The sequence below is a fragment of the Triticum dicoccoides genome, chromosome 6B (assembly GCF_002162155.2).
Source record: "Triticum dicoccoides isolate Atlit2015 ecotype Zavitan chromosome 6B, WEW_v2.0, whole genome shotgun sequence".
Classification (NCBI taxonomy): domain Eukaryota; kingdom Viridiplantae; phylum Streptophyta; class Magnoliopsida; order Poales; family Poaceae; genus Triticum; species Triticum dicoccoides.
The window spans coordinates 366,294,275-366,309,882 of NC_041391.1; the positions used below are offsets into that span (position 1 = coordinate 366,294,275).

A 15,608-nucleotide genomic window follows, 5' to 3' on the forward strand; every position below is an offset into this window, starting at 1 on the left:
AATGAACAACCTGATTATACCTTTCTCAAGGTATTTGGGTGTGCTTGCTGGCCGCATCTTCGTCCATATAACAAGCGCAAGCTTGAGTTTCGTTCTAAGAAGTGTGTTTTTCTTGGCTATAGCTCTCTTCATAAAGGTTACAAATGTCTTCATGTTCCCACTAATCGTGTCTATATATCTCGGGACGTCGTGTTTGATGAGCATGTTTTTCCCTTTGCCAACCTTCCTGTGTCCACTGTCGAACCACCATCCCTGCATTCATCCTCTGTTGCTTCTGACCAATTTGATGATGTTGCATACTCTCCTTTGCTGTTACCTAACCATGGTGCAGGAACCGGACGTGGAGCTCGTTTGGAGCTGTTGGAGGATTCACCATCATCATCGTCGTCTTCTGGTGGGCACGTCGATCGCCCTATGTTGCATGGCATCGATTCACGTGCCCATGCATGGTCACCCGACGAGCCCGTCGCGCCGAGCATCTCCACTGCTCGGTCCGTTTAGCCAGCGGCCACCGAGTCGCCCGCGGCTCGGCCCGTCACGCCGTCTTCGTCTGCGGCTCGGCCCGTCACGCCGTCTTCGCCCGCGGCTCGGGTCCTCACGTCGCCTTCATCAGCGGATCGGCCCACGACACCGGCCGCGCCACGGCCCACTATGCCGAGCTCGCCATCGGCCCGGTCTGTGATGCCGGAGTCGCCAACTGCTTCGTCTGCTCTGCCGGTTTCGCCGGTGGGTCGGCCTTCTTCGCCAACCGAGTCCGAGGCTACCGTGACTGGCTCCTCGTCACCGGCTGACTCGTCAACGTCGCCGTCCTCCAGCCCGTTGCAGGCTGCTCCGTCGACCTCGGTGGTTCCTGTGTCCCGACCACATACACGCAGTCGCAGTGGCATTTTCAAACCTAAGGAACGTAAGGATGGTACGGTTGCTTGGTTGGCTGCTTGTTTGGCTGCTGCTGTTGCGGATCCATCTTCTGAGCCTCGCTCATATCAGGCTGCCCTGCGCATTCCACATTGGCGAGAGGCTATGGAGCAGGAGTTTCATGCTCTTCTTCGTAACAAGACATGGACTCTCGTTCCTCCACCACCACGGGTAAATGTTATTGACTCAAAATGGGTATTCAAAGTGAAGAAGCATTCGGATGGATCTATTGAGCGTTACAAAGCGCGACTTGTTGCTCGCGGTTTTCGGCAGCGTCATGGTCTTGACTATGAGGACACCTTCAGTCCTGTCGTCAAGCCTACCACTATTCGGCTTCTTCTCTCCATTGCTGTTTCTCGTGGTTGGTCACTTCGTCAACTTGATGTGCAGAATGCTTTTCTACATGGATTTTTGGAGGAAGAGGTTTATATGAAACAGCCGCCTGGTTTCTCTGATCCTGATCGTCCTGACTATATCTGTCGTCTTTCCAAAGCACTATATGGTTTGAAGCAAGCTCTCGTGCCTGGCATGCCCGCCTTGCCTCTGCCCTTCGTGCTCATGGGTTTGTGCCGTCTACTACTGACACTTCATTATTTCTTCTACAGAAGCCAGAAGTCACTATGTATCTTTTGGTATATGTCGATGATATTATCCTTGTCAGCTCTTCTCAGTATGCTGCTGATGCTCTTGTCTGCTCTCTTGGTGCTGATTTTGCGGTCAAAGATCTTGGGAAGCTTCACTACTTTCTTGGAGTTGAGGTCACTTCTCGTGCTACTGGTCTTGTCCTTACGCAGAAGAAGTACTCCTTGGAGTTGTTACAAAGAGCTGGCATGCTGAAGTGCAAACCGACCACCAAACCCATGTCGTCTACCGACAAGATAATAGCTGTTGATGGTGAGCTTTTGTCTCCTGCGGATGCCACAGAGTACATGAGCATTGTTGGTGGACTTCAGTACTTGACGATCACGAGACCAGATATCTCTTATGCTGTTAACAGGGTTTGTCAGTATCTTCAGGCTCCCAGAGATACTCATTGGGCTGCTGTTAAACGCATTCTTCGTTATGTTCAGTTCACCCTGACATTTGGTATGCATATTCGGCCGACTTCCTCTCGGGTCCTTTCGGCCTTCTCTGATGCAGATTGGGCTGGTAGCCCAGATGACAGGCGATCCACGGGGGGTTATGCAGTATTCTTTGGCTCTAATTTGATCGCCTGGAGTGCTCGGAAACAGGCTAATGTGTCACGTAGCAGTACTGAAGCTGAGTACAAGGCTGTGGCTAATGCTACTGCAGAGATTATTTGGGTGCAGTCTTTGCTTCAGGAGTTGGGTTTGTCTCAACCACAACCTCCTATTCTTTGGTGTGATAACATCGGTGCTACATACCTTTCTGCAAATCCAGTATTTCATGCCCGAATGAAACACATTGAAGTTGACTATCACTTTGTACGGGAACGTGTATCACAGAAGCAACTCCAGATCAAGTTTATCTCATCTAAGGATCAACTTGCAGACATCTTCACTAAGCCTTTACCGCTGCCACAGTTTGAGGCTTGTAGGCGCAATCTTACCCTTCTCAGTTCTTTAGAAAGTGGCTAAGATTGAGGGAGGGTGTTAGACTATGTATAGCTTTTGTACCTATGTATGTATATTGTACATATTGTAACACAACCATTATATATAATGAGATAAGCCACCCCTAGAGGGTTGTGCTGGTTCCCCAAAACTTATTGTCTTACAGAGGAGCATGACTTGGCCATGGAGGACCTGCATGCTTCCCTCCTATGTGGTCAACGTTGAATAAGCTCTCAAGAAGTACAGCCTAGCCCACGGCTCCTGGCTCGGGTGCGGTGTGTGCACGCCCAGCGTGATGCTCACGCTTAGCCTGGCGTTTGCCATTAAGAAGCTCATGCAGGACCCTGCAAAGAAAAGGAAAAAAAAGAAGAAGCTCATGCAGGAGCGCGGTGTGTGCCGGCTGCTCGCATGTATCAGACAACGCCGAGGCGGCGCGGCAGGGCATGGCATAGCCCAGTGGCACGGTGATGTGCAGCGGGCACCGCAAGTGGTGGCTCTGTCTTCAGTAGACACGACGACCATCATACGGCGGAAAGCAACTCGACCAACAAGCACGGACAGGGGTACACATGAGCACGGACGGGGGTACACATGGGATAGTAATGGAGCTTCGACCAGCAGGGCATGGCTGCTCGGCGTGCTCAAAGGGGACTCAGCCAGGGGCAGTAGACGGCCCTAGCGAGCATGGCTTTGAGCGCCCGGCGACCGGCAGACTCCACTTCATCAATCAAAACCACCCAAGTCAGTCAAAAACCATGCCACGTCATCAACAAAACCACTCCAAGCTGTACAAAGGACTAAAGTTATCCGGTTTGAAAAGTTTAGGAACCGAGTTTTGCTGGTTTTAGAGTTGAGGGACCATCTCTATACTTTCAAAAGAGTTGATGGACGAAAAATATACTTATCCTTTTTTTTAATCACGTCCACTCCGGACATAATTTGGAATGCGCCCGCGTGTTAACGCATCGAAAACCCAACGAACAAAAGCGGATACGGGCGAACCCATTACCGTCCTAAAGGAACGAAATTCGGTCAAATCGGATTGTCCGTTGTGCGCTGGAGTTGGCCTGAGTTCGCGGCTTCGCGCGGGGCATTAGGAAAGGGAATGCCAGCGGCGAGTGACGTAACGCAGCCGACTCCTCTTATCCATGTCCCCGCCCCGTGTATAAACTTCATATCCTTTCTCTTCTTCCTCCCGAAGCCGCCCCCCTCTCTCCCATGGTTTGCCCCTTCTCGTACGCAAGGTATCAGATAGCTCAACTCATTGATTCTCCCTATCTTGTCCCTTGCGTGCTCTGGCGATTCGCAGACAATGTTTCCCATAAGAGTTATTCTTTTTCTTTCTATCTTTTCCTCGAATTTCCTTCCTGGTATTTTGGTTCTGCACCAACTATTTTCGCCATTTCTGTACTATTAGGAGCTCCATTTAGCTCGCCAGCTTATGCTTGTAATGGTAGGGCGGCCTATTGCCCTTGTGGTTGGGATTGGATTGGCTATTGGGCACCTTGGCTGTGCTGTGCTAGTCTTCGGTATTAGGGTTTGGGAACAATTTTGTCAGTGGATTTGAAGTGCATCATTATCCCTAGTGCTTGTATAAAACTAAATTTCATTGATATCAGTGGGAGAAACTGCGGTGTTTTTCTTCTATATATATGCAATTCTGCTGCTGAGGTGAGGTGTGGCAAAGTGTGGCAATTTGTGGCTGGAAACTAAACAGCCCCTCAGTTTCGGCTTGCTTCAGAGTGGCTTGGGATACGTATCAGACCTTCTTGCCTTGCGGGATGCCGTTTACTTGCTGTTATCCAATAAATAAAGTGTCTGTCTTAGCTGCACCGATGACCATCATGACATTTTGTCTATGCTCACCATTTTCAGCAGTACATTTTCAGGTCTTGGTAGAAGGGTAGCTTCAAGTTTCCTTTAGACATACAGGCATGGAGGGGGCTCTGTTCCAGTCAGCAATTGTTCCTACTGTATATAACAGCTGCGCTCAGGTCCGTGGGCATGCCAGGGCGACATCGTTCCGTAGTATGGAGACACAAACCATTACCCTTGGAGGTTTTCAAGGACTGAGGAGGGCAAACTTTCTTGATACGAAATCTGTTGTCAGGCATGATTTCGGCTCTATTGTGGCAAGTCAGCTTGCACGTCCAAGAGGGAAGGGGTCTAGAATGGTTGTCCGTGCCATGTTTGAGCGCTTCACAGAGAAAGCAATCAAGGTGATTATGCTTGCTCAAGAGGAAGCAAGACGTCTAGGCCACAATTTTGTTGGGACAGAGCAGATCCTGCTTGGCCTTATTGGTGAGGGTACAGGTATTGCAGCTAAGGTTCTTAAGTCAATGGGCATCAATCTTAAGGATGCTCGTGTAGAAGTTGAGAAGATCATTGGGCGAGGCAGTGGTTTTGTGGCCGTTGAGATTCCTTTCACACCCCGTGCAAAGCGTGTGTTGGAGCTGTCGCTAGAAGAAGCTCGTCAACTTGGTATTGACATTTTAAGACCCATCAACTTTAGCTCATATTATTTCTCATGCTTTATGCAGACAATTTAAGGTCATGCTGCTCCCTCTGTCCTAATTTACATGGCGCCCATGTATGTCAGTGTTAATTTTTGACCATCAGTTTGACCAATGAATGTAGATTATGTGCCACAAAAATTATACAGTTTGTACTCGAAAAAGTTGCTCTTGGTATAATTTAAGGTCATGATGGAAGGGGGTACATGTATTTAATGGGCTTTTGGGCCTACGGAAGTAATGGGCTGAATGCATATGCCCATATATTGACAATTTGCCCCTTATGTATCTGTTCTCAGTGTAGATTTGATAGTTAACCTACCCATGGTACTTCAATGGTCAGGTCATAATTACATAGGATCCGAACACTTGCTGCTGGGCTTGCTTCGTGAAGGTGAAGGTGTGGCTGCCCGAGTGCTAGAAAGTCTCGGCGCTGATCCAAACAACATCCGCGCACAGGCAATCCTCTTTCTTTGCCTTTCAGTTCACATGTTTCCGTACACAGACAATATTCTTACCTTTGCCTTCCAGTTTACATTTTTCAAGTTGCACTATATAAGACATAATAAATGACTTGCTATGCAGGTCATAAGAATGGTTGGTGAAAGCACAGAAGCTGTTGGTGCTGGTGCTGGTGGTGGAAGCAGTGGTCAAAAAATGCCCACACTTGAAGAATATGGTACTAATTTGACGAAACTAGCTGAAGAGGTAATTTCATTTCCCATTGCTGCGCTTCTTTGCTGCATTACGTTGGATGTGAATCTGTTATGTTTTGCAGGGTAAACTAGATCCAGTTGTTGGCAGGCAGGACCAAATTGAGCGTGTCACCCAAATATTAGGCAGGCGAACAAAGAACAACCCTTGCCTAATTGGAGAGCCAGGTGTTGGCAAGACTGCTATTGCAGAGGGACTTGCACAGCGTATTACCAACGGGGATGTTCCAGAAACAATTGAAGGAAAAAAGGTTAGTGTAAAACTCTTAGTTGCGTATTTTTCTTCTGCTGTCTACATAAGCTGGCCCGTTGTTGGATTTAAGTTTTCTGCCCAAAAAGCATCATGCTCCTTACCTGACAGGTATTCTCGAGGCCAACATTGCTAGTGGATGATGCATTAAAAACATATGTTTCCATGTAGTATATCTTTAGTGCTCTTCCAAGATATTAATTATTTTGTGTTGTTTTGACTACCTAGGTTATTACACTTGACATGGGGCTGCTTGTTGCTGGCACCAAGTATCGTGGAGAGTTTGAAGAAAGGCTGAAGAAGCTTATGGAGGAAATTAAGCAAAGTGATGATATCATTCTCTTCATTGATGAAGTGCACACTTTGATTGGAGCTGGTGCAGCTGAGGGTGCAATCGATGCAGCCAACATCTTGAAACCTGCTCTTGCAAGAGGTGAATTGCAGGTAATGACAAGAAAAAGTTGTAAGCCGTTTCTGTTTATCTTGCTCTCCCTTCTTTTGGTTCTGTGCATTAGATGTCGTCAAAACCCGTGTCCAGTAGGTGACTTGATATATTTATGCAACTTGTATTTAAGTTGACAGTCAACCACGATAGATATAATCGCTTCATGTTGAGTCGCGAGAAGTACCTCTCTCGTGTGTGTAGCGGCGCACCAGACCAGACAACGTCTGGCTCTTCCTTATCAGCCTCCCCCCCACATGGGCTTGGGCCGTATGGACCAGAGTGGAGCTGGGCCAGGCCAAGGCTCATACCGGCTCAACGCTCCCCCTCAAGATGGGTGGTAGATATCTATCATCCCCATCTTGTCACATGCCAAGTTACGGTCCTTTGTTCCCGATCCCTTCAAGCAATCTGCAAACCGCTGCCCAGAGCTGACATGAGTAAGGCTGATGATTCCAACATCAAGTTTCTCCTTAATGAAGAAGTGATCAGTTTTCACATGTTTTGTCCTATCATGTTGAACTGGGTTATTAGCAATGCGTATAGCTGACTGATTGTCACACCACACCCTCAATGGTCCTGTCCTTAGAAGTTTCAACTTGCCCAGTAGGTGCTTCACCCAGAGCATCTCACTCAACCCTTGAGATAAGGCTCTATACTCAGCTTCTGCTGTTGATCTAGACACAACAGTCTGTTTCCTCCCACAAACCCACAGTAGCCAGAAGTTGATCTTCTATCATCTTGAAAACTAAGCCCAATCAAAGTCACTATAGCCATCCACCTCAAGATGTTCACTCTTCGCAAACCACAACCCTTTACTCGGTGTGCCCTTCAAGTATCTCAGCCCCTGGGATCTCTCCACTCCATGCGCTCAGTGACTACAAACATCGAAGTAGGCACAACCTTCACGTCTGCTTGTTCAAGAGAAAGCCGCACCTCCTCTTGAGTCATCGCTGCAATAGCCTCATGAATAATAGGCACATGAGAGTTTGGTATAGTAGGTATGCTTTCCTGCCAAACAACCTTTGAGGCCATCCAAAAGTTTCAGCACACGCCTGCGTGCCATCCACTTGTGCCCTGACTCGATTGAAGCCGCATCATAGAGTTCCAGAGGATCACAGTTATCCTGGTCTGCCTACAAAGCCTGCAACTCTGCCACATATGCCATCACTAACATGTCACCTTGGCACATCCGATTAATCTTCCCCTCAGCCTGAGCAATGAGCATGACATTGCCCTTGCCAGAGTACTGGATGGACAGTCTTCCGTATCTCAACAGATGTGGATAGTCCCTCCACATAGCGTCCAATGGGGGCACCACTGAGTTCAACAACCACCCAATAAGCAAAGAGTTGATGGTCTTCCACTTCTTTCCCTCCACATTAGTCTTGTCTCCTGGTTCTTCAACAGTGCCCAACAAGTATTCATCAAGGTCTTTCTGCTCCACAGCCAGCATTGCCTCCCGAAGACCAGTTGGTAGCACCCTCTAGCTTGATGTCAGTGGGCGACAACTCGATCTTCTGAGCCACTTCCTGTCAAGTAAGGATGGCCCTAGAGTTCGAGCCCGCGAGGAACCGAGAGATCTGCTCGAGAATCTCAGTAAGGCCTTTTGGTTCACCCATCATCACTTGGGAGGATCAACAACAACAACACTGATGTAGGGGAAGCCCCAGGTGGCCCAATCTTACACAATTTGGAGGTGGAAGAGAAGAACTTAAGGAACACAAGGATAAACACCAAGGCAAGATCCAAATCATACATCGACTCTCAAAGCAAACCACACAAGTTTCAAGATCCAATCACAACAAAGGGAAGGTAACAAGGGTAGGTTCTTCTCAATCCACTAGGGAGATGGGGGCTTGAATCCAAGATGGATCTTCCCCACAAGGGCGGTCTTGATAATCCCTTGGGATTCTTCTCCAATTGGAGAGGTAGATGCGCAAGGCCCTCTTTGTTTTGTCTAATATACTTTGCTAACTCTAATTCGAAATCTAGGCATGGAATATATAGTCTAGGGAGGTAGAGAGGGGCACATAGGCCGTGGCCCAACTCACTGTGCGCAGGCAGGCCAGTAGTACCGGTTTGGTGGCCGGTAGTTCCGGTGTCATGGTCGGTAGTTCTGTGTGGCCTGAAGTTTGCACGACCGGAGTAGGGCCGGAAGTACCGGCGCCTGGGCACTGGTGCCGTCCAGGCCTGTAGTTCTGGTGTCGGAGCCGGTAGTTCCGAGATGGTGCCGGTGAAGTGCCGGCCCAAAACAGTAGCTTGGCACCGCGGGGGTCGTCGAGGCCAGTAGTAGGCCTGGAAGTACCATGGGGCCGGTAGTACCGGGGTGGTGCCTGGTAGTACTGGCTTCTTAAGGATCCTTCTCATGCTCTTCTTCTCGGTGCTCCTCTTCCGCAATGGCTTTGGTTGCTTCCTTGGTACCTGAGTATGCATAGGGTCTCCGCTTGAGGTAGTAGCCATGTCTCATACGAAATGAAGGGTAGTTTCGAGAGGAGTGAGTTAACCTTGTTTTCAATAGCACGTGTGTTAAAATTGTGTCGAATATTATTGTACAAGGTAGGTTACAGTTGGTCTTGGTTTTGGACTGTGTGTAGATAGGATATGGAATCGTGTCCAAGTAGGACACTTGTATCCTAGACCTCTCATACATAGCGGGGGTAAACACACGATGTAACCTATGCCAACATAATAGCACAGGCACGCAGGGGGAGCCGGCGCGTGTGCCGGCGCCCGGGTGGCCGGGGTGCGGTATTGTAGCGGTGTCATGGGGAGGAGCGCCCGTAGTCATGCCCCGGGGATGTAGCTATGATGGTGAACCTCGTTAACAAATCTCAGTGTCGTGCCTTGTGTGATTGCTTGGTCCTCGGTAGATCGACGGTGACCTCGGATTTATTCTAACAAGTGGTATCATGAGCAAGGTTCGATTTGAGGCCGTGATGTATTGATCTAGAGGTGATGAGCAGGGATGTCGCAGTAAAATCAGTTTGATCCGTGGTGTGTCGAGCGATCGAAATTCGGGAGCAATCTCGGGAGATTAAGTCGACGGAAATTCATTGGATCGATGGGATTTGGAAGCATATTGGCGAGATAGGAAGCAACACAGACGAAGGCGGCGTGATCGATCGTGCACTGCACGTGTACGAGTTGTTAGGAGTCAGTCAGCAGCCTGTAGGAGATCGATTCAGAAGGCGTAAAGGTAGAGTGCACGTGGTTCCGCGTAGGGATCGGTTCCATCGTGAGGCAGCAAGCAGCCGGAGGCATCGATGCAGCAGGTTCCCGGGCCAGGCAGTGGCCGGAGCACGTGGCAGCAGTGGGCTAAGTTGGTTGGGAAGCAGGCTGCGTGGCTTCAGGCCAGAAGCGGCAGCAGGGTTCACCAGGCGGTGGCATAGCTGCTGAAGCGCAGGACAGCTGCGAGCGCCCACATGGGCTGGGCATCGTGCAAGGAGGCGTGCAGCAACGCTGGTGCACGCGGCTGGAGTTGCAGCAGGGCGATGAAGCTGTGATGGGACGTGGAGGTCATGTACGTAGAGAGATTTGTTCGAAGAAAAAAGGGGCGTCAGGTATTTGTGCGTGTATATTTCCATCAGAAGCAAAGAAAAGGCAGGGACGGAGATGAAAGCTTTGGGGCTGCACGTGAGCAAGGATGAACGTATTGATCTTGTGCGGATGGGAAGGCTACTACAGGGATTCTCCAATTGGCTCTATTTGCTTGGTACACATACATGTATGTACGGGATGGTAGAAGTGCACGGTACAAAACATAAAGGCGCGGTTGCAGGTCCATGGAAGATGGGCATGTGCGGCAAGGGCGGCGTGCGTACAAGGCTTGTGAAGTTTGGAGCGCGTTCCGAGGGGTCATGCATACATTGGGCGTCAAGCAATGCACGGATGTGCCGGTGGACACGACGCAGGGTGGAGCATGGTTGCAGTCGGATAATTTCGGCTGGGTCGGACTGGATTGTCTGATGGACTGACATGGATGTTGGTCAAAGCAGAAGACGGCGGTGATTTCGGCGACGACGACATAGGAGCGTGATGCTGATGGTGACCGACTTCTGGGGCGTGGAAACACGTGGCGCAGGCCTGAGGGCTTGTGCGGCTTCGACAAGACAATGGCGCAAGGTTGATTCAAGGTTGTGTACACATGAGAGCTTGAAGTCGATAGGGCATGGGGGTGGCTCGTACAACCACCATGCAGTCATGTTGAAGGTGGAGCTGGAGTCTGATGGACGACTTCACTCTGAGCTGATGGAGGGGCTACGACGTAAGGATCCGGAGAATCGTAGCCTATTTCAGCGGCAAGGCGAGAGACACGTGGTTCAGACTGGGTACCAGTGGTCTGATGGAGACGTGATACTCGACATCGGTCGGTGATGATCGATGGTTCTCTGCAGTGGGGGTTGAGGCAGTGGGGGCTAGCTACCCGGGAGACTTGACCAGGACAGCAGAGGCTCGACGCGGTGATAGCGGCGAGGCGTGCGGTAAGCACGGGACACAGCGACAGGCCAAGGCACTGGTGGTCAGACAAAGTGTGCAGGGGGTGCTGAAGCAGTGTTGACGAGTACCGGATTCAAGTTGGTGACTGGGTCTATCGGTGCCGGAAGATGGACATGAGTTGACCATGGAGAATATGAGAAAGTGGCGGAGAGTCTGAAATTGTCAAAAGCTGAGAGAGTACATGGCCGTATATTCTGTGGTGTTCAGTGCACATGGCAAAGTGCGGATGACAAATACAGAAGGAGGCGGAGTACTATAGCTGTGGGACATGTCAAAGACTATTCGGGAAAAGGGTGAGACAACTGTGAATTTGACTCAGGGTGATACAGGGCGACGGTGAAATTCCTTCAAGTTTCAGACATACGGTCATGAAAGACCGGTGATGTTGAGTTCAGGTAACTCTTATATGTGACGTCCAATATGTGAGCTGTTCACTTTCACGGAGACAATGATCGGTGTGTGATGGCGTTGAGCGGATACTCTGGAAGTTGGGAGCACAAAGTAGAGTAAAGAGGAACTTGATTTTGCTCGAGTGTTGACTGTAAAGAAGACGAGAAGGGACTACAGTTGCAGGTGGAGTCAGGTGGAGTCTTGGAGTAGCAGCGGTGCTCATGGCGTAACTCAAGTCCAATGTACATGGAGGTTCGACGCATGGATAAACCCAAGGTGGTGGAGAATATTCTCCAAGGTGGAGTTTGTTAAAATTGTGTCGAATATTATTGTACAAGGTAGGTTACAGTTGGACTTGGTTTTGGACTGTGTGTAGATAGGATATGGAGTCGTGTCCAAGTAGGACACTTGTATCCTAGACCTCTCTGGCGCCCGGGTGGCCGGGGTGCGGTATTGTAGCGGTGTCATGGGGAGGAGCGCCGGTAGTCATGCCCCGGGGATGTAGCCATGATGGTGAACCTCGTTAACAAATCTCGGTGTCGTGCCTTGTGTGATTGCTTGGTCCTCGGTAGATCGACGGTGACCTCGGATTTATTCTAACAACGTGCGCATGCTCTAGTCATCGGTTCACTTCGCGCTTGGGGTGTTGATGTAGAGTCCATGGTGATGTCCATGGGGTGCTCCACACCAAACACTCAGCAGCAGCAGCAGAGCAGCCCAGTCACAGCCTTCTCTGCAAACAGCAGCAGGAACAAGCAGCCTCCACGACGTTCTTCTCCTCTGCAAACAGCCTCCAACAGCACGAAGCAGCATAGCACTCCAGCTGCACGGTCCCCTCCCCCCTGGCTAGCAGCTGCACACAGCAACAACAGCAGCAGCTCCACACAGCAACAACAGCAGCAGCTCCAGCAGCGCGACACAAGCCACCCCCGCGTGCTCACCCATGCAGCTCAGCGCGCCGCCTCCTTGCCTCCCTCGCTCACACACAGCCGCGGGCGCACTCCAACTGCGAGAGGCGAGCCGCCGCACAGCCTTGAGAGGGAGAAAGGAGGGAATAATGGGGAGGAGTCCTCGCCGAGATGAGCCCTGCCGTCGCCGCACTCCCATCAGGCCCCGCTGCCTAGGTCTGATACCATGTTGAGTCGCGAGAAGTGCCTCACTTGTGTCTGTAGCCGCGCACCATACCAGACAACATCTGGCTCCTCCTTATCTAGGTCAGCCTTCCCCTACATGGGCTTAGGCCTTCTGGACCAGAGTGGATTGGGCCAGGCCAAGGCCCATACCAGTTCAACACTTCACATATCTATGTTTTCCATATGGTTGATGACTTGATGTTTTCTTTCGTCAGTGTATTGGTGCCACAACGCTGGACGAGTACAGAAAGCATATTGAGAAAGATCCGGCACTGGAGAGAAGATTTCAGCCAGTCAAGGTTCCAGAACCGACTGTTGATGAAACCATACAAATTTTGAGAGGTCTTCGTGAGAGATATGAGCTTCACCATAAGCTGCAATATACAGATGATGCTCTTGTTGCTGCTGCGAAATTGTCATACCAGTATATCAGGTTTGCACCAGTATAAGATCTGGTTTGTCCTATGAGTTCTTAAAATGTTTGCAGAGTTGAAGTTTGTCCAATCTTGCGGTAGCTTGATTTGAAGTTGCACATGTTCTGTTTAACGTCAATGGTTCCTGAACATTTAGGAAAATTTAATTCTACACCAATTTTTTGGCCAGTTACCAGATGTTTTAGTAATTTTTTCAGTGTTGATTTCTACAATTTAGTTTATCCAAACTTACGATGGTGAAAATTAAGGAGTTCAGAGAATGGAAGTCAGTAGAACAATGTTGTGTATCATAATTGTGGAGAAAGGTGTATTGCAGTCAGCACCTAACCAAACATCAACCAACTCATTTAATTTGTTAATTATTGTGCTATTTCTTAGTTGTTCTGATATCCATGAGCAGTTGCTAGATAGAGTTGAAAATATTAATCTTAATAATAAGCGACAAACTAACTTAGGCAGTGCAGATGTTCATTTCTGTGTGCTGGCTTCTCCATGTCACTTATGCTGTCTAGTTAATTCTGTTAGATAATAACGAGAATAAACGAGACACGAGAGACACGGAGTTTTACGTGGAAACCCTTGCGGGAGAAAATCACGGAACGCACGGCGACGTATCACTATAATTGGGAGGAGTATTACATTACACGAGAGGACAAACCCTCTACGTGCTAATCTGGTGGAGATTATTGTTTGGCAATGCAACTCTCAATTGATTTGGGTGCATACACGCACGTATATATTTACAATGAGCAGCCCACGGCCTCGACTATACATGGTAACTAGGAGGCGGGGCAAGGTAGGAAATGATCCTACATATACATGCGATATACTGCCTATACAAAAGATATTCAACACCCCCCCGCAGTCGATACGTCATTAGTGACACATAGACTGGACCGAAACTCCTCAAATGTAGTCGTCGGTAACCCCTTGGTCATGACATCGGCGAACTGCTGAGCGGTGGGGACATGTAAGACCCGTATGTGTCCGAGAGCCACCTGCTCACGCACGAAGTGAATGTCGAGCTCGATGTGTTTCGTGCGACGATGATGAACGGGGTTGGCGGAGAGATAGACGGCAGAGACGTTGTCGCAGTAGACAACGGTAGCCTTGGCCACGCCAAGGTGCAACTCCTGAAGAAGCTGCCGTAGCCAGGAGCACTCTGCAACAGCATTAGCCACAGCGCGATACTCAGCCTCGGCACTCGACCTGGACACCGTGGGTTGTCGTTTAGACGACCATGAGATGAGGGAGGGCCCGAGGTAGACGCAGTAGCCAGAGGTGGAGCGCCGAGTGTCGGGGCAGCCGGCCCAGTCGGCATCGGAGTAGGCCACCAGATCCGTGGAGGAGGACGCCGTCAACGTGAGACCAAGACCCATAGTGCCGCGGATGTAACGGAGAATCCGCTTCACCAAGGACCAGTGAGAGTCACGGGGAGCGTGCATGTGGAGGCACACCTGCTGAACCGCGTACTGTAGGTCGGGACGAGTGAGCGTCAAGTACTGCAGGGCCCCAACAATGGACCGGTAAAAGGCGGCATCCTGCGCCGGGGTGCCTTCAAGAGCGGAGACCTTAGCCTTCGTGTCGATAGGCGTAGGTGCGGGCTTACAGTTAAGCATGCCGGCGCGCTCGAGTAACTCCTGGGCGTACTGCTGCTGATGAAGAAAGAACCCGTCCGCACGACGCACTACCTCGATCCCGAGGAAGTAGTGTAAAGGACCAAGGTCCTTCATCGCGAACTCGATGCCGAGGCGAGCCGTGAGCTGTCGGAGAAGCTCGGTCGTGGAAGCAGTCAGGATGATGTCGTCGACGTAGAGCAGCAGGTAAGCCGTCCCAATGGCGTGCTGGTAGACGAACAGAGAGGCATCCGAGCGGGTGGCCACGAAGCCAAGCTGCTGAAGGAAGGCAGCGATCCGCTGGTACCAAGCACGAGGAGCCTGCTTGAGCCCATGGAGTGAGCGCGAGAGCAGGCACACATGATCCGGCTGAGTGGCGTCGACGAAGCCGATGGGCTGCTGACAGTAGACCTGCTCGGCGAGATGGCCATGAAGAAATGCGTCGGAGACGTCCATCTGGTGGACGGGCCATGCGCGGGAGACCGCCAGCTGGAGGACAGTGCGGATAGTGCCCGGTTTGACAACCGGGGCGAAGGTGTCGGTGAAGTCCACACCGGCGCGCTGACGGAAACCACGAACGACCCACCGAGCCTTGTAGCGCTCAAGGGTCTCGTCAGGCCGGGTCTTATGCCGAAAGACCCATTTGCCGCTGATCACGTTAGCGTGCGGCGGCCGAGGCACCAGCTGCCAGGTGCGGTTACGCTGAAGAGCGTCGAACTCCTCCTGCATCGCGGCGAGCCAATGAGGGTCTCGAAGAGCCGCTTGAGCCGACGATGGGAGGGGAGAAGGCGCTGAGGTGGACGGCACCGAGGCCGCAAGCAGGTACTCGTCGGCAGAGTACCACTGGCTCGGGCGGAGCGCACCGGTCCGGGCACGAGTCACCATGCGGAAGGGCGGCGGGGCCGGTGCGGCGGGCGAGGGTGAAGAAGAGCCCGCCGAGACCGAGCCGGCTGAGGGCGCAGGAGATCCCTGCGCGGATCCGGGCGACGCAGGCGCTGGAGAGGCCGGCGGAGAGCCCTCAGCCGAGCCCGCCGGTGAGTCGGAGGCGGGCGTCGGGGGCAAGGTCGCTGTAGAGCCCGACGCGGGGGCCCCGGCGGAGGGCGAGGAAGGCGCCGAGGCGACGGGTGT

At 51.1% G+C, this 15,608-nt stretch overlaps 1 protein-coding gene across 2 annotated transcripts in view; it reads left to right on the forward strand.

Annotated features, from left to right (window-relative positions):
• Nucleotides 1-3,595: 3,595 nt before the first annotated feature.
• Nucleotides 3,596-15,608, forward strand: part of LOC119322673 (chaperone protein ClpC1, chloroplastic-like) — a 25,365-nt gene continuing 13,352 nt past the window's right edge. The window contains exons 1-7 of one of the 2 annotated variants that reach the window (XM_037596161.1): nucleotides 3,596-3,733; nucleotides 4,368-4,970; nucleotides 5,346-5,461; nucleotides 5,588-5,710; nucleotides 5,781-5,966; nucleotides 6,194-6,409; nucleotides 12,646-12,863. In XM_037596161.1, coding sequence (XP_037452058.1) covers nucleotides 4,424-4,970; nucleotides 5,346-5,461; nucleotides 5,588-5,710; nucleotides 5,781-5,966; nucleotides 6,194-6,409; nucleotides 12,646-12,863 — 1,406 coding nt within the window. In that variant the 5' untranslated portion in view covers nucleotides 3,596-3,733; nucleotides 4,368-4,423. The remainder of the gene's footprint in view (nucleotides 3,734-4,367; nucleotides 4,971-5,345; nucleotides 5,462-5,587; nucleotides 5,711-5,780; nucleotides 5,967-6,193; nucleotides 6,410-12,645; nucleotides 12,864-15,608) is intronic. The other variant, XM_037596160.1, reaches the window with a different exon arrangement.